The 19,610-nt window shown below is 35.5% G+C and overlaps 1 protein-coding gene across 2 annotated transcripts; it reads left to right on the top strand.

Moving 5' to 3' along the window:
• The first annotated feature begins 512 nt into the window (after positions 1 to 512).
• On the top strand, positions 513 to 16,304 carry LOC129258807 (uncharacterized). 2 transcript variants are annotated; one of them, XM_064098652.1, is made up of 9 exons: positions 513 to 574; positions 2,394 to 2,571; positions 3,795 to 3,956; positions 6,134 to 6,251; positions 8,467 to 8,630; positions 9,314 to 9,380; positions 11,459 to 11,492; positions 12,340 to 12,429; positions 13,096 to 16,304. In XM_064098652.1, exons 2-9 carry the CDS (start codon positions 2,410 to 2,412, stop codon positions 13,193 to 13,195), a joined length of 897 nt encoding a protein of 298 aa, XP_063954722.1. In that variant the 5' UTR covers positions 513 to 574; positions 2,394 to 2,409; the 3' UTR covers positions 13,196 to 16,304. The 2 variants fall into 2 exon arrangements, with proteins under 2 accessions (XP_063954722.1, XP_063954721.1); XM_064098651.1 differs by lacking the exon at positions 513 to 574 and adding an exon at positions 662 to 938.
• Positions 16,305 to 19,610: the final 3,306 nt, after the last annotated feature.

Raw genomic sequence — 19,610 nt, 5'->3', positions numbered from 1 at the left:
AAATCTATATATATGAATTTAGAGAGAGAGATATTTCTTTTATGTTTTTATTAAAAAAACGAAAAAGAATGAGAGGTAAAATGACCAACAAAGCTAACTTTCTTCCTTTTTATCCGTTCGATTTTCTATTTCTCGTCGTTTTCCCTTTTTTGGGGGAGGGGGGGGGGGCATTTGGGGCCGGGGACGACCGCCCAAAAAAGAAATAGGGCGAGTAGGATGGGGAAGGGTATAGTGAGAATATATATTGCATTGCCATCATAAGCTATTGCCCGAATAATGTGATACTCAGGGTGATAATGTGGCACCCGCTCAAAATAAATATTCCTGCAACAACCTTAATGAGTTAAAATGTTTTATTTCTTTTTATTTATTTCTTTTTATTATTAAATGCTAGCCTATTTAGCGTAGAGCCTAGGGCCTAGGCTATAGAAAAAAAAATAATACCGTGTGTATATTGTGCATATATATGTGTACGTGCTTTGCTGCGCTGCGCGCATATGCGCATGCGCGCGCACATTAATTAATTGATTGAGCTAGCTAGCTTGAGACACGACAAGATCAAGGACAAGTCAAGGTAGGACCAAAATTATTTAAAGTTTTATTATAGGCCTACGTTATATTTTAAATTTTACAGTATATTCAGATCTAGACCTCTACTGGTAGTCCGAAGAAATCCCGCGGCGTGTGTAGAATTTGGCTCAGCTCACAAAGATGCTGGAATATAGCTAGTCTATCCGAAAATAAATCGGCGCTGCGCCTGACCTAGACCAAAAGCTTCGGTCTCTGTTATGTTGGTTGTTCAGCTGAACTCCGTTGGCTTCACTCACCAAATAAAGAGACCGAAGTTCTAGCGCGATCTGTACAGGGGACTCAATGGCCATATGTTTATGTACTTAAGATCGGATAAAACGGGGAAGTGAATTTGCGCGACAGCCGAGGTAAGTCACTGTTTTTGTTCCTTTTAACTCGATTTTTCTCCGTTTCTTGGCAATTAATGCCAAGAGGGAATATCAATTTGCATTTTGGTCGCATTAATTTTCAAATTTTTTATTGATTAAAGACAAAAATTGAAGAGCCCCGACGGGGGGATTTTGCATTGCAAGTCCCCTAATGGTGGCTGCACGCTAGCGAGCCGTCTGTGTATGAGGAGAACTTAAAAAAAAAAATGTTAAAAAACTCCTCAAAACAGACGGCTGCCAGCTGTCTACGCCTGACCATCTCAGTCTCAGAGACTCGGGATCAACTGGTCGAAGACGAAGACAAACTGCAGCAGCTGAGACTGCACTGGCGCATAAAAGGGCTAATCGTGGCTAGGCAATCACTTCAACCAGGCGCGGCTGCCACCGGCGCTGTCGATAATTTCTAGCTAACGTTAGGCCTAATGTCATGACTAATGTAGGGTCTACTGACTTTGTTAACATCTACTTTAGATATCCAACTATACAATCGATGTAACAAGTTAGACTTAAAACGTGCATCAAATGAAATATTATTTTAGAATTGAAAATTTTAACTTTCTTGCTAAAAAATGCTAACAACTGTGTTGACTGTTGTGTTACTGTTAGTGTTACTAGTACCGGTAATAGTACGGTACCGTAACGGTACAGATTTTAAATTGAATTTATTTTAGTTTAGACCCATGTTACTTGTTTATTGTTACTTAGATCTACTGTTAAGGCTTAAAAAAGGCATTTTTAACTAGGTGAAGTAGATCTAAGTTAGAGTCTAGATCTAAGTTAGTAAGAGAGATCTAACTAAACTTAATCTTAATGTTAGACCTAATTATAATTAGGCCTAGATCTAACTTCAAAGTTCAGGGAATAATTTTCCTGGTATCGCATCGCAATTTGCTCCACATGTTTTTAAGACTGCTAGATCTAGATCCACGCATAAAGTCTTGTATATAACTTGTTAGCATATTTTTACATGGGAATCTGTACCGTACATTACTTAGTTCAGAGCTTTGTCTTATGACCGAAAATGCTATTCAAATTTGTAAAGCAAAATTAATCCCTGAACTTTAGTTTATTCTAGATCTAGAATCTACTCTCTCAGTCTCTGTGTAAAAGTTTTTAAAGCAAGTTTAGGGCCTACCAGTTCATTGAAGTGTGCTGACAAGGGTAACGCGTGAGTTACTGAACATTAATTATTTCCATTTGAATTCTTAAAGAGCTTCAGGTTCAAAACCAACATGGCATAGCAGAAAGAAAAATATTTCATCACTTAAAATATTGCATTTCATTACTTATATTGTACAATTTTAGCTTGTTGATATGCGTATCATGATGGCGAAGAGTCTAACTATAGTAGATCTAGATCTATAGGATCCATTTTGTTCTAGCTTTTGACATTTACTTGATTTTTTACTTTTTGTTTTTGTTTTTGGTCTCCAGTGCTCCCTGTCAGAAGATGTCAGCTTTGGAGAACCAACCCCATTTGACCTGCCAGGAGTTAAGTAAGCAATGCAAAGATGTGGATTCCAGTTCCTCACAGCTATGCAATCGCTGGGCACGCAGGAGTCTTCGTAAAAATGCACCAAGTGGATCATATCAGCCGAGCATATACAGAAAGGTAGGGTACAGAAAGACCTAGGGAAAAATTTTGTCAGTGACTGTCAGTGACTAATTTGCACTTGGCCAATCAGAGGCAAAGATTTGCATTACTTATGACTTCTTTTGGTGAAAGTCACTGACAAAGCTTTTCATGAAACACTCCCATGATACTAAAGTCGTAAAGAATCTAGTCTCCACTTAAATTTGTTCTGCGCATTAATCATTAGTTTAATTTTTTTCAATCAGTGTTATCCCTCAATTTTCAGTTTTAGAAATAAATTTCAATTTTCAGTAAAAAGCACTGAATTTTTACATTTCCATTGCATTACCAGTAAAGGGAATTTCTTGATAATATTCCCTGAAACATTGTATACCATTGAGCAAGAGACTTTGATACATTTGAAATTGACACAGTGACAAAGTATTAGCAAATTTTTAAAACTTTTTCTGTTGTATTTTTGTATGATATAGGGTCATCAGCATAATTTTTGTCAAAACGCAAATATCATTTTGATGCCAAATGGTTACCTTGCCATTTTTTTTTTTTTTGGGGGGGGAGGGTGTGGGATAAGAAGAAAATGCTTTAGTTTTACTTCTTCAGCTTCTCTCAGAAATGCTCTTCCACTGAGGATCCAATCAGCAGAATCGATTGAAACATAAGGACGTATCGAAAATCCTTTCTCTTTTCATCTTATTTTTGTTAAATAGTGTTTACTAAAATAATTAAATACATGCACCCAGACTTTTTAAATGATCTGTTATTCCTTACGCCTTTAACTATCTGCTCCTCAGAATGGTATATTAGATATCCGTCAGTTGGTCATCCACGGTTTAAATCTGGATTAGTCCAAAGGCGCCGCACATCAGGCTCGGACAAAGAAAGTGGAGGGGCACCTTTTGTCTGCCAAACAATAGGTGCCCCTCCACTTTCATTGTATCAGCCTGATGTCCCCCCGCCTCTGGGTTAGTCCCAATCTACAGGGGAGGCCTCGAACTCACAGAGATCACCCTCACTCCTCTCCTCTACTGTAATCTATTCGGTGCACTGCATCCTCCTCCCTAAACCCAACCCTCCTACTCTCCTCCACCACTTGCTTCTTCCATGCCTCCCTTCCCCTCTGACTTGGAACTCAAGCGCCCTTTTCAAAACATCATTATCCCTCCTCAATATGGAGCATAATAAATGCTGTGTTTGTAATCATAATCATTAATGTCTTTACTCTATTTCATTTGATTTTTAAGGTCTCGGTCGGGAGTGTATCACAGAGCTCAGATCCTCATCCTGTTGGTGAGTCATCGGGAACAAGGTATTATCACAACAGACTTGAAGAACTTTCTAAAGAATTGGAGATGCTTGATGACCAGTTTGTTGACGAAGATGATGACGATGATGATCCGGAAGAGGTGATCCATTTGGGCTACGTTGCATAAAATTTACTATTATGGTAACTACCCTGGAAACTGCTCAACAGCCAATCAAAATCGAAGATTCCATGATAGTTACCATTGGATGGCAAAGTTTGCATAATGGTACCTTTTATGCAACTGGGGCCAGCCTGATGAGTTCTTTGATTTTCATACAATGTGCATTATTAATCTAAATGCAGCACTTGGGTCCTTTGGCAAGGCATTTCTCTACATTTGCCACTCTTCATCCAGGTGTAGTAAATTGGTACCCGGTAGGAAGGTTTTCCTTAAATGCTTGACCACCCAGGCAGGGTAGCTGTGTTAAAGCTGTGTTAATAGTTTACAGCGCTTAGAAACATTGTTTTAAGTGATACATATAAATGTTGCATATTATCATTATCATTATTAAATATTTTTTATACAGAAATCAAGGATTAGTTGAAATGATAGTAATCCACTGGCATAAACTCAAGCAAAAAACAATTGTTTGGTTTGTGACGACTATTATACTTATGAATAGATCAGGCATGAAAAAAATAAAGGAAAAGGAAATGAAATGGAATGTAACAAATAAGTTTGGTTATGATTGTTTTTCTATGCTTTCAGTTTTATTTACTTTTTAGAAAATAACATAACCACTTGATGTTGAATATATTCAATTGAAAATTTTTGTTTTGCCTAATTGAGCTTCAAAAGAAAATACAGTTAATTTGATACTAGTAGATATGCTGACCTCTCTCAAGCCAAACAATTTCCTAACATGAAAAGCAATTTTTAAGACTAAGACCAGCTTTTGCAGAATTTGTTATTTATACATGTACATACCTCTTCTGAGTATAATCCGAATTGAAATTAATTATGTACCAAATACTTGTAATTGTATTTTGGAAGTGTTTGTGATGCTTTTGGAAAATTATTTTGAATTTTCCCACTTCTCTGAATGCATTTCACTGTGGCAACATTGTGATGACAGTGCCCTCTCCTGTCAATATTAGGGTCATTGAAACGTAAACCCTTAAAGTTGTTGCTGAAAGCACCAGAAGGAATGAACCAATTCAAAGTTACCCAATGTAGCGTTAAAAGCTGCAAGCTGAGATAATTTTCATTAATCAATCACAATTTAAGCTCCTAAGTAATAGTCATCAAATTAAACATCAGAATGAAGGTTAATACGTTTCTGGAACCTAATTCAAAATCTCAAGCTTTGGTAAAGATTGAATAACGTAAATTTCATTGCACAAGTACCATTCCTGCAGAAATTATTGACCAATAATCTTTTTTTTTTGTATGGCGATTATTTGTAAAAAAAGTTTCATTACCCTAGTCAAACTATTTAGTCCCCTCTCTCAATAATACTTCATTAATTGTTAATTATAGAAAGTCATTTTAACAGTAATCTTAAAATTTGCATACCAAAAGCTTTTTTTAAATACATATTTAGGCCTATAATATACTCTAAATTGTTGCTTATTCCGAGCTTGCTAAAATATATATATATTTTTTGTTTTTGTTTAAAGGAGAATGAAACTCTTAGAGCAAGTTAGCTTTTGTGAAAGCAGAAAAATCAAAGAATAAGATCAACAAAAGTTTGAGTAAAATAGGACTAGCAATAGAAGAGTTATGAGCATTTGAATGTCGAGATCACTAATGCTATGGAGATCCTCCTATTGGCAATGCGACCAAGATCTATGATGTCACAGATGAACAACTCTCCCCTTTTGGACACTGAAAATATACCCCAAAACATCTCTTTTTGCTCATTTTAATCATATGGCAAATGATTCATCAATGATATAATGTTGTGAACCTCTGTACTTGTCCTCTCATAAAGAGAACACCTCACCTTGTAATAGACTCTATAAAAGTGAGAATATAAGTGAAATAAGTACTAAAGTAATGAGGGAGTTGTACGTGTGTGACATCACAGATCTTGGTCGCATTGCCAATGGGAGGATCTACGTGGCATTAGTGATCTCAATATTCAAATGCTCATAACTTTCTTATTATTCATTCAATCTTCCTCAAACTTTCAACAATATGTTTCTTTGATTTTTCTCTTTGATATGGATTCAGCTGGTTTCAAGGGTTTCATTCTCCTTTAAGAAGGTTGGCCTCTCTGGCTAGTCACTTACAATGTTTTGGTGGTGAATTAAAGATATATTTAATTGATACAGGATTGGGGCAATTGTCAAAGAGGAGAAACTCAAAGCTGTGCATACAGGTGGCTCCCTAACGATGGAGAATTTGATGACAATATTGATGAACACCAATTGGATTTCTTGGATGAAATAGGTACGTGTGCAGGCAATTTTTTTTAAAACCTACTGCATACATCTGCAACATTGGAATCCAACCCAAATAAAAACTAGTTTCTAGAGGAAAAAGACAAATTAGACATGTTGATAGGTGGAAGTTTGAACAATATTGGACAAACAATAAGAAAGAACGAAAGAAAGAATTTGCAAAAGTTGTTTATATTGGTAATCACTTAACTCATGGAGACTTCAAATTGGCAGCATATGTGATGTCATAGTGATGTAAGGCAAGGACTACGCTTCCATGTACTCCAATACATAAAATTGCTAATTTTTTTTTTTCAAAAGTTTTACTTCAAATATACTACATGGCTTATTTTTAGATTACTGCCCCTGGGGAATGGGTACCACAAATCCCTGATAATTAAGTGGATGGCCTATGGGAAAGTTTTCCTTGCCCCTTGTCATAATTTACTTACCCAGTTACCAATTTGAATGATTTGTCATGTATCTATCCCTGCAAATCAAATGGGACAGAATGTATAATTGTAATGTATGTAGGAGTGGCGAATGAAAAGTTTTGAGTCTAACTTATGAAAAGGATAAAGTCATGAAGACCAAATTTGATCCTTAAAATTTTTCACATTTCTTAATCTTACCCACCAAATTTTGGTAAATTGCCAATTCGTCTACTGCCAACTCGTCCACTCAACACATGGCCTACCTTCATTTAGTCTAATGCCATTCCGTCCATCAATATTTCGTCTAACAACCATTTGGTCCAATAAGCATTTGGTCCAATCATCACTTTGTCTAATCACCAGTTCGTCTATGACCATTTCGTCTCATAACCAGTTGGTCTAATATCCGTTTAATTTTCATTCACTTTACCCAATAACCACTTTTAGTCTAATTAGACCAAATGGTATATGGATTAAATGGCTTTTGGACCAACTGTTTATTAGACGAAATGGCAGTTAGACCATGTGGATATTAGACGAACTGATGGTAGACCAAATGATGGTAGACAAGTTGGCAATTGGATGAATTGGCATATAGACCAAATGAAAATAAACCCAAATTTCTTGGTAGCTATATTGAGTCTGATTTTACAGGGTTCCTGTATCATAGTGTCTAATGAAAAATAGATGATCTTGTCTGCTCCTTGGTCTGGGACTGAAAGTGATAAACCCAAGTCTCATCCGTGGTTACAACTCATTCCAAGTAATTGGATGGGTTACCCTCAAAGTGTACGTGCCAAGTCTCAGCTGGGGTCATGCCTTTCAGCTACAGAAACTTAATGACAGCTCAATACTTGGGTTTATCCATTTTTCATGAGACACCTGATACAGAAATTTTGGAACCTGTAAAATAAGATTAGATATTGCTATGACCAAGAAATTTAATTGATGGGTAAGATTAAGAAATGCAAAATATTTTTGGGCCGAAATTTGATCTTAATTGTTTAATCCTTTCTATGTTAGGCTCAAAGCTGTTCAGAATTGCTCCTTGTAAGTTGCATGTCACATATTATTTCTTTCACAATAATCAAAGGGCTTTACTAGCTTTGAACTTTATATGGCTTCACTTGCTCACTTTTGTACACTGCAACAAGATGAGATATTCATATAGAACCGTATTCTGAATTCTAATTTCACTTATGCCATGGTCTAAATCAGCGCTAAAATTATGAGAAGCTAAAAGTGGCGTTCATTTTGTTTACATGGTATATTTCTTTATTATTTTCCTATTCTATGTCTCTTACTACTAAAGAAATTAGTAAAGATTAAGTTTAATTATTATTTCAAGACATTGTGAATGATTTGAGTATCAAATAACCAGTGCTGTTAAACATCTATGTTACAATTTATAGCCAAAGTACAAGTTTACACTAGAGTTTGAATTAAAAGCTGACTTCAGTTTCAAATTTGAGCCTTTTGTATAATTGTTGATTATATCTAATTTTAGCTCATGGATACTGAAACCCTTTTTAAAGCAAAATGATTTTTTATTCATGATCTCAGACTCTTCATAGCCAATTCACAATTAATGTTTTCTAGACAATTTTCTGGTAAATCTTAGATATGCCACTGGCGCTGATTGATTGATTAATTAATTAATGTTAATGCTCAGTTTTATCTTTGAATGTAATTATGTAAGGAATTTGTGAACTATGATTTTTCTCTTGGAAATAAATTTGAATTTGAATATTGATGTTAGAAAGTAATTGAATTTAAATATCGTGATTACAGGCTCATCTCTTCATAATCAAGTTGATGATGAAATTGAAGTGTTCCGTTCGAGTCTCCATTCCATGATAAGCCGACAGCATCACCAGTGCAGACAGCTATGGAATCAAGAACTAGAAGAGTCATTCTCAAAGATGGTTCCTTCACATATGGTTTCTGATGAACAGGTAATAAGGGATCATGTGAAAGGGGAGGGGTGGGGGGACTCAGCCAGGCTGTGCCCTGTATAATTCCATTTGATATACATTGTAAATAATAAACTATAAATCAATAATTTAATGAATGTCTGAATGATTGGTTGAATGAATGGATGGAAGAATGAATTAATTAATGAATGAATGAAGAAATTAATGAACAATGGATGAATTGAAAGAAGCAATGAATGACTGAGTGAATGAATGAATGAATCAAGAACTAGAAGAACCATTCTCGAAGATGGTTCTTTCACATATGGTTTCTGATGAACAGGTGATAAGGGATCATATGACAAGGGGCTCAACTTTAAATGATTAACTATTTACATCTACAATTAAATAGTGAATGCTGGAATGATTGATTGATTGAATGAATGAACAAACGTTGAAAGAGAGCTCAACTTTAGATGTTAAACTATAAGCATGAATAATTTGAATGAATGCTGGAACGATAGAATGAATAAACTAACAAACAAATGAAAAATTGAATGAACGAAGAAATGAAAGAATGAATGAATAGGTGAATGATTGAATGAATAAGTGAGTGAGTGAATAAATGAATGAGTGAATTGAATGAATGGATGATATAAATCAAAGGTTTTTTTTTTTTTACCTTTTCCCTTATTCCCTCCCCCACCCCTGATATGTGTATGCAGTCTTCTGGTCAGAGTCCATGTCAGACAGTACCTCACAACCCTAGCTCACAAGATACATGGTCATCAGGTAAGTCCTGTTGCCAGGGATGTAGTCGAGGCCAACCTCGATGCCATATTTTGCCATCCTCGGCCCGAGTCACATGTACATTATCTATGGGAGAAGGTTTTCTCCCGTGGCATCGTGACTCGGAAGTACCGGCCTTGACTAGATCCCTGCCTGTTGATGAATGGTTCATTGATCTACACCCACTCTATCTTCCCTACCATTTGCTCTCCTCCCAATATGGTCTAAGCCTACATGTAGTTCATCTATAACCAGCTTGTCTACTAACCATTTGGTCTAATAGCCACTTAGCCCCTTTCCATTCTATTTGATTTCCAGTCAGGCTACATGCATTTTGTCTAACACCACTAAATCTATGTGGTGAACTGTATAGTAAAAAAGAATTAGGCAAATTGGAAATTAGACCTATTGGACATTTAAAGTGTGCATAGACCTGATGCATATGACATAATATCATAGCGCCCTCCCTCAGAGGCTATAGGAATATGTGTAAACAAGAGTTGTCAGAGATGTGCCAGCTGCAGATCACCTACGCATGCAAGGCAATGGCTTCAGCCTCTAAGATGGCGGTGAAATGACATCCCTGCATAAGGTCTATTAGACCAAGTGTATAGTAGACCAAATGACAATTGATAGTGGACCGACTGGTTAAAGACCATGTGGTACTAGACTATTTGAGTAGTAGACCAACTGCTTGTAGAACAAGGTTTCAACACCATCACATTGACCAATCATAGAAGATAATGTGTTCATATCTACTGCTGAAAGTTGTGTGAGAATAATATAATAGAGAGAGAGAGAGAATGATAATGACCATACTGATCATCATCATCAATTATTCAAAGACAGAAAGACAAAGAAAATAGATCGGTCACATGCTGAGACATGACAAAATGATGTGTGACATGATTGAAGGTAGGGTGGATGGGAAAAGAGAGCATGGAGGACAAAGATGTTTGGCATGATCAGGAATGGAAACACTTACCGGGGCCCTGTCTTACAAAGAGTTATGATTGATACAATCAATCGTAATTCTATAGAAAATCCATCAGTGTCATAATTTTTCAACAACAAAAAATTTGCATAATGTCCTTCGTAAACAGATTTTCAAGAAAAAAACAATGAATGCATGAATGTACATCTTAGTTAAAAAATAATTTGAAGAAACATGCATAATAGATGTTGATGTTGCTGGCCGTCCATAGTTGTGATTGATTGGATCAATCGCAACTCTTTGTAAGATGGGGCCCAGGAAACTGAACAAAAGCTCAAGACAGGAAAGAATACAAATGATGGACTTTTTCTGTAATGGCCATGTCATACTGATATAACTAACACAAATGATGATGAATCACGTTATTCCTTTAAACACCTTGTTTTAATAGATATAGTAAGATAATACAATAATATCCGATATAGCAGCTTGGCGGTGATGATTATGATGTTGGTAATAAGCATGAAATATAACTATCAGATCAAAATGAATTGATAATCTATGTCATGTATATTTAAAGGAACATTTAAAGAGAGATTGTGCTAGAAAGAATGAGTAAAATTTCAAGAGGCAAGGGTAAAGCTAACTGCTACTCTGTGTCCCACATTAAAGTGCTCGACATGTAATTAAACTTTAATGTGACATTGACATTAAACTTTAACTTTAATCTCATTGGCCCATTTTAAATACTTTGCATAACATTCTCTTTGACGTGCTTCCAATTGTTGTTGCATATTTAAAATTTCAGTTGATTATCTATGATCACAATGTTCAATGGTTTTCATGGTCTTCCAACAAACGCGAAAGGCATGTCTTTCTCCATTCCTCTTAAATTATTTTTCTTACTCCTACCATGTACATGCTACCCATATTTTAAAAATAAATTTGTTTAACAACATCCAGTGAGGAGAGTCTTTAAACAGAAAATAATAATATTTTTAGATGATCCCCGGGCATTGGTTGTTGTTGTGTTACTGTAATATGTTTATTGCTAACTTTCCCATGAAAATTTGTTGTCATGTCATGATACTGCGTCATATGTTCCTGGAAATTGAATAGACATCAACAAATTTCTCTTGTCATGCAGACATTTTCCACAGTTCTTCAGATCAGCCAAGAATGTAAGTCATTTTAATACCATCGTTATTTTTCTATAGATAAAGTGTAATGGGGGGTCAGAGCTTTAAGAAATATTGTGCATTATGGAAATTCAAAAGCAAGTTGATTGTTATGACAGGTTAATTTGCAAATTGTAAGTGCTGAAGGCTCTTTACCTGAATTGGATTGAGTTGAATTAAACTTTATTATCCCTCACGATGCATTACAAATACAGACATTTACAAGAGAAATTGAATTTACAAATGAGATGACAAATAAAGGTTAATATTTTGAAAAAGTACATTCAAACTATTGACTTAAGCTTCAATGAGTCAACAACAAGTCACGATTCATTTACAAAAGAAATAAAGCTTGCATATGTTTACTATGAATTTAAATTTCTGGCATGCATTCAGACCCAGAATCTGACCCATTAGGACCTATAATCTAAATTAACTCATTTGATGGGCAGGGGGGGGGGGGGCTATTTTAAAGTTCTTATCAAAATTTTATACAGGTTGAATTTTCATGATTTTAAGCAATTGTAAATGTACTTTGTAATCTTGTTATTTAATGGTGGTAGTTTTACCAGACTGTTATGTACATTTAGTGATTAATGATTCTCGGGTTTAGAATGATCTTAATTCCCATCTCATAAGTAGACATTTACGATCAATCTCAAATTGAGATTGATTTGCCTTAGATGAAACTTGTATTCATTCTTTTATAACAAGTAAGGTTGTATTTAAAAACAAAAATTATTTCAATCTCACATCATGCATGCTATGTACAATTGTATGATATTTATTCTTTAAAAAAATATGGCTATTTGAATAAAGGCTTAATTATTGGTCCATTCTTCTACGACAGAGAAGCCATGTCAACCTCTACTTCCAGTATCATTGCTGATGAGGGGTCAATGCACTTTGTACCAAGTCTAGGATCTAGTAGCAGCAACGAGTAAGAGATCCTCTTGGCAGTGTTTCATGAAAAGTTTTGTCAGTGATTTCCACTGACAAATCTGGTCTTAGCCAATCAGATGCAAGGATTTCAGTAGTTTTTAACAATAGTCACTGGAAATCTATGACTCTTTGTTTCATGAAATGCTCCCGTGTTGTTTCTAATTCTTTTTGTTTTCCTGTTTATACTACTCCCTCTTTCTCTCACTGTATGTTTGTTTTATTTTTTCACCAGGCATAAAATTAACATTTCCAGATAAGAATTCTAACTAGGACTAAAGGAAAAATAATGTATGAAGTGCAGAGTCCCTTGGATACTAAGTATATAGATGATAAATTTGTTGAAGTAAAACATGGCTCTGAATAAAGCTTACATAACTTTGTTTTGAGAGCAGAAACAATGTGTTTACATATTGTTGGTTGCAGAATTTCCAGTCATTGCCCTATCACCTAGCACTACATTATACAGTTTTAGATTATTAAATGCACAAAGCATATAATCATTTGACAAAACACCAAACACTTGGTTTTCATCCTCAATCAAACCATTGATTATAAGGTTTTTTTCTAGCTCTCTCTCTCTCTCTTTCTTTATCTCTCTCTCCCCATCCCTTTCTTTTTCTTCCAATTTTCTTTTCATTCTCATTTTTTTTTCCCCATCCCACAGGTTGTCATTAGAATCGGAGATGAACAGGTTGACCGTTCAGCTTCTTACGTCTGCACTCACCATAAGCAATGCCCTACACAGACAGGAATACGCTACATGAACAATACAAATATCAGCTAGTCCTGCTTTCAGTCTTCCAGATGTAGGGGGCTGATGGCACCCCCTACCCCTGAATTCTTCGCATTGTTGGACGAAGAACAGTGACCCCTATACTCTTCATAATGGACACATTTATCACCTGGATTAAGAGTGGCAAGTTCAGATTATTGTCTTGCCCGACGACCCTGACCGACACCAATTCCTCACTTAGACTTGATCCATGAAGACAAGATCTACAAAATATCTGTGCCTTTCACTTGGTTATCATGAAGATATGATGAAGAGAGAGACGGAGAGAAAGAGATATAACATCAGAGCCCCATCTGACAAAGAGTTACGATCGATGTGATCAATCACAACTATGGAAAGCCAGCAACGTCAACATCTAAAATGCATGTTTGTTCAAAATATTTTCTAGATGTGATGCATAATCATACCTTCATTGTTTTCTTAAAAATTGAGTGTGCTTCTCTTTTTTTTTTTACAACAGACATAATTTCCTGTAGAAATTTTTTTTTACATTGTTGGATTTCCATATAGTCTAAGATGATGTGAACCATTTGAGTATGAAAAATTGGAAGTGGAAAATAAAAGAATGGGCCCGTAACACAAAGCTTAGCAATGATCGTAGAACATTTTTTAACGATCGATTGCATTGACTGCAAAGTACGATCAATCGTAAAAATCAAGCGTACAAGTAATTGCTTACTTTTTTGTTACGCGATCAATCGTAACTCTTTGTAAGATGGGGCTCAGGATATTAATACTGCAGTTAAAATTTTGAAATAACGTTGCCAGAGCTAACAACGTGTTAACAGCCTTTAACATGTGACAGGTGCAATGTCAGGCATGCTGCAGAGAGAAGCAATGTAAAAGGTATGTTGAGATGTGAAATTGTGTATTGTAAAATGTTAGTGATGCTGACACTGTTTGACAGGTGATGTCATGGTCCCGGGGTCATGGTCAGAAGAAGAGATAGAGCTCTTTTTTTAAGGGATGGCGTTAAGTAAGTTGAAAAATACAATTAAAAAAACTCTTAAACCTACTTAATATTTCCATACTTAAAGCCGGGATAAAGCTTGGGTCATGGTGTGAATTGTACTCAAATATCATCTAACATGCCATCATTACAGAAGTGTAGTAGCAATTAATCATTTTTCATCAGCCGATTCTCTGAGAATTAAAATATTTAATTCTTAGATATTTAGCGCCCCTTCTTGACTATGTTTCTATCTTCTTTAAACTGGTCCTTTGAAGACTTACAAATTTACAATTTGATAACAGAATTTCAGAAAGCCGTAGACAATGATTATATCCTAAAATTTTCATCCCATTACCTGCTTAGGGATACCTTGATTTTATATCAAAAGGAAATATTCATGCAATAAAACAAACCGATTTCATATCCTCCACCTCATAACAGTTTTAGGGCATAAACACATATCTGCCTTCGTCCATAAACAATTTAAATACTATATTCGTTTGATTTGTGTAATTTACATGAAAAATGTCAGTTGGAAAAAAGAAGGTTTACTTGAATTGAATTGAATCGAATATAATCAAGTAATTAAGTGAAATTGTGATGGGCACTTTTAGAGGATTTACCAATACTAAATTACGCTTTAGAACTGTGTATTAACAGGAATCGACTTGAATATGCACGGCAGTGGTGCGAATGTGTACAAAATGCCATGTTGATTAAACTATTCTTCTAATATGTTTAGAAAAGTATTGTTGCATAATGATAATCTATGATTGCATAATTGTCTGGAGGGGTAATTAGATGTACTAAAAATAGAAAGAATGATTCAATTGAAGTGTTATCATCTATCACTCGGACTGTTGGAAAAAAATGATTGGATAAAAAACTGGTTCAGGTTGTTTGTGTAATTCATTGTATTACATTTAAATTCAATATTTTGAGGTGAAAAATGTTTGAGATTGATCATTGTTCCCAGAATTGCTATTAATAATATGAGATAGTTATCATTCTCCCTTTCCTGATTACATGTATTTGATACATGTATATCTTACATTTGACACATTGTATAACCATTTCAAGTATTTGAAACAAAAATATTAAGAAATTATTTATTAATGGAAAAATAATGTTTGTCTTTATCAGAACTTAGAAGCTGTCAAATTTAGTTAATTTATTGATATTTTGTAAATCCTTTTTTTTCTGTGTATACTTCTAATTCTATGCTGTCTTCATTTCACTCCACTTGCATTAAGCCTTTTTTCTGTCATCAGTACGTTCCATTGTTTTTTATTTTTTTATGATAATAATTATTATTATGAAAATCAAGTTTAACCATCAAGTAAAATGAGACTTCCATGCAAATTATTTGTGTTAAAAGTGTACTTTGTTTCTCAATCATTCATTCATTGTCATGCATGTCAGCCAGCAAGATTTAGACTCATGTACCAAAAAAAATAGAATTAAAAGTGTTCTTGTACTTTGTATATTGTAAGGAACTTAGATTTTTACAAATAATTTGTTACTTGTGAGTGATATATGATAGGTTTCTCAGGAAAACCGGAACTATGGAATCCTTCATACTTTGCTTTCAAGAAGTTTTGATATTTACTTCATTGGCAAGAGCATTTTCTATCAAAGGAATAAATCCAAGGTCAATTTGGAGTATGTTTTAAATTCCCTCCATTTTAAAATTTTAGTTTTTGCTACTGAATAATTTATGCTTTATATGACCTGTACGATCTTACGGAAAAACTGCATTGAATTTCAAATTATGTGGAAAACTGTCAGATACATTTTATCCATTTTCACTTTTTCACATTGACGACCATCAGAAGGATTCCCTCAAACAAGTACACTTGTATGCGATGCCATTCTTAACATTATTAGTCAGTTATCTGACTTTCCAAAATTTGAAAATCAATTTAACTTAAAAAACAATAAAACAAAGTAGAAATGAAATTATTTGTCCAAATTTGATGACCTTGGTATTATTTTCTTTGCTAGGAGATGGCCATCAATACAAAGAATTACATTTTGAAGGCAAAGTGCTTGAAATATACCATTTTGACTTTTCTAGGGCATGGTGGTGGTGGTTTGATTATCAATAATGATGAGTTGGTGATGATTATGATGATTGTTTGTTTCTTTGTTTTTATTTCAATAGTTTTAAAAATCATAAACAAAATACATGAAAATCAAAATATTTGCAATCGATGATGGCCCATACAAAATATCACTGTTCTTCCATGGGGTCCTGCATTTTGTAGCATTTCTTTTGATTGCCATGGTATGATAAAAGTGTGCAATGGTGGTGGTGGTGGTGATGATGATGATGAGGAGGAGGAGGATGGTGGTGGTGGTGAGGATGATGATAAAGATGATGGAGATGTGGATGCTGCTGATAATGATCGTGATGATGATGATGATGATGGGGGTGATGATGATGGTGGTGGTGGTGGTGATGATGGTGATGGTAAGATGATAGTGTGGCATAATGGTGATGATTAAGGTCATTTGATGAGGACTTTAAGAGGCTGATGGTGAACTAGCAGTTTCTCCCACTGTAATCTCTCCTATCCACCTCATGGTTTCACCCCCTCCTATTTCTGCCCTTCTCCCATAATTTCATGATTGTGATGATGATAGTGGTGGTGATGAAGATGCGCGTGCAGTGAAAGGACTTTCGAATTGCCAATCTTTAATAGCCTACTTTTCAACAGCGTAGTGCAGGGTGGTATATATTTTAACCTATTATGAAAGTCGGATATAATTTTATTACACATTATTGTGGGGGAAACGTTACTTCAGGGTACTCTGTCTGAGATCGAAGCAAAATTACTTGTTTATTGTCCTTTTTTAGAGTCCATGTACGTGCATGATGTGGACCTTGTGATTATAGTGCCACCCCTCCACGCTCCATCCCGGGACTCGGGATTTCCTTCCCGACTGTGCCAACACCCCCCCCCCCACCTATGCTCAAATTTATACTAGACGTTCTGATAAAAGCAGCCCTCGTAATCCTAGGACTTAATCCTCCCTTATTCCTTTACAATACAGTTCTAGCGGCCAACCGTTGTATTTTATGATAACGAAACTGTAATAAGCTCCAATAAGTTTTAAACCTATATAGCTTTATCCTATTCAACTAGCTTTAAACCCGTCGCCTTTCTTGAACTAGCGGCGACTTAATACAGCAGGCCCCCACCCATTCCACTAATGACTGCTTTTTGAAAAACCATTCACCCGAAACCAAGTCCCTATCAACTTTTCATGATCTTGATTCTCATTAAATCTCAGTCCGACATTCTTTTGTGCAAAATTAATGCAGGACTGAGCAGAGATAATGAACATGATCATGGTCGGCTTTAGTGAGTGAGGACAATGTAAGGGAACTTGAAGGGACTTGAACGTCGAAAAAAAAGTTGAGAGGCTCGAGTATAGGATTAAATTAAAACCTTCACAATGAACCGTTTTATCAAGATAAGTCGGCCTTGTTAAAGGATCGGGGATCTTTTATGCAACCTCTGCACACAGAAGACTAAAAAAAGCCCTCAAGTTTATAATGAATGTGATTCCTTCCCATGCCTGTTTTTCACTACAAGATGGAGGTAGAATTGGTCCCGAGAAATACTAAAAGCCCCCCCCCAAAAAAAAAAAAGAGGGTTTCACTACATAAATATGGTCATTTTGGTTACATTTTTCCATTTTAAAAATATTCCAGAATACCTGGTGGTGCTGCCTATGGATAATAATTCACGCATCACCCGGCCCAAATGAGAGCCCCCTAAAAAGATGATATAAATAAATAGATAAATAACTAAATAAATATATAAATAAATAAATGAATGAATTGATAAATGAATAAATAAATAAGTAAATAAATAAATTGAAAGATCGCCCCAAGGATGTTTGCCCCCATCACCAAGAATTACTTCAGGCGTACTTGTTCCTTTTAATATGCCAAGTTAACTGGTAAACGTGTGTATGGGGGGGGGGGCTATTTTCTGATTTGCTTCAGCTTCTAAATTCAAAACAATGTACCGCCGCCCCTGGGTATAGACGTTGTCTTTCAGTCTATTCCGTTTTAGAAAATCGATCAAAGTTGGTGCTCAAAAATAGCTGTAAACTCAATGAAATTCCTTCTTTTTGTTGCTCAAATATGACGTCAATTTCTGCACCAGTGCTGGCGGGCCCATGGCGAGTGGCCTGGAGTCAAGAATCCCCATGTACAGAAGAATTTGTAAAGTGGTACATGGGGGTTGAAAGGGGGCATTAGTTCATCAAATAGAACCCCCATTGACTGGTCTATACTAACAACAATGTGAAAAATGTAAATCAATATAAGAACCTCATTGTTATATTGTTCGATGTACATCGTGAGTCATAATTATGCCGTCCGTCCCGACTTTCAGAAAAGTTTCGTTATTCGTATAGGTAATGACCAATCCGTTTGGGTGCGATAAGTTTCAGTTGCATTTCGAAACGAGGGACTTAATCAATTCTTATCGAAATATGATTAATGGAATGACCTAGAAACACATATTATTTAAATAATTATATTCGTGGGTGACGTCCGGGTATTTTGAAGGGTTGGGGCAAGACGATGTTAATTAAAGCCGTCATTTGTTTTTCTCTCTCATGCACTATACACCACACATATATACCTTACCATCTTTTTTAACATTGTTTATCATCTTTTAATTCCCTTTTACCCTTCACACTTTCCTTTCACATTTCCGCATCTTTTACAACTTTTTTTCAATACTTGCAAAATCGCATAGGGGCGATCGCCCTCTGTCCTTTTGTATACCATCACCCCAGCATTTCTTATGATATGCGGGAGTAAAAGTGTCTTAATAATAGACGAGCCCTTTCGGGAGATGTAAAAACAAAAACAACAACGAGCATTATTGTAATTGTCTCTTTGATAATTATGCTCCCAAATATATTATTTTTGTTATCATCAAAGTTGTTCAAGTATTTTCAAACTATAAATCATGTTATACGATGTATATAAATTCACGACAATGCTCACCATACATGGCCCTGGAAAGCGGGGGGGGGGGGGGGTGCTGGTGGTGCTGAAGCACCCAACAAATTAATTGGGGCGCTGCGTGTATTATTCTCCATAGGCAGCACCCCCATTCTGAAATAATATTTTTTATGTGTAAAACTTGAAAAAATGAAACCAAAATAACCTTAATTTTGTAGTGAACCCCACTTTTTTTCTTTCCTTTTTTCAAATTTACATCAGCAACCCAGTAAAAAAATCGTTCCTACGGCTCTGATATTCATCGTACGACATTGGCTGTTGGTGTTTGAGCAGCCCTTTTTGGCATTTTTTCTCGTTATGAGAGATTTAAATAATATAACTTCCTAATAATTATTTAGATAGGTCCCCGGATAGGTCCACACACTACAAGCATTTGCTTTT

Source organism: Lytechinus pictus, chromosome 4 (genome assembly GCF_037042905.1).
Source record: "Lytechinus pictus isolate F3 Inbred chromosome 4, Lp3.0, whole genome shotgun sequence".
Lineage (NCBI taxonomy): Eukaryota > Metazoa > Echinodermata > Echinoidea > Temnopleuroida > Toxopneustidae > Lytechinus > Lytechinus pictus.
This window is presented reverse-complemented; position numbering and strand designations above follow the sequence as displayed.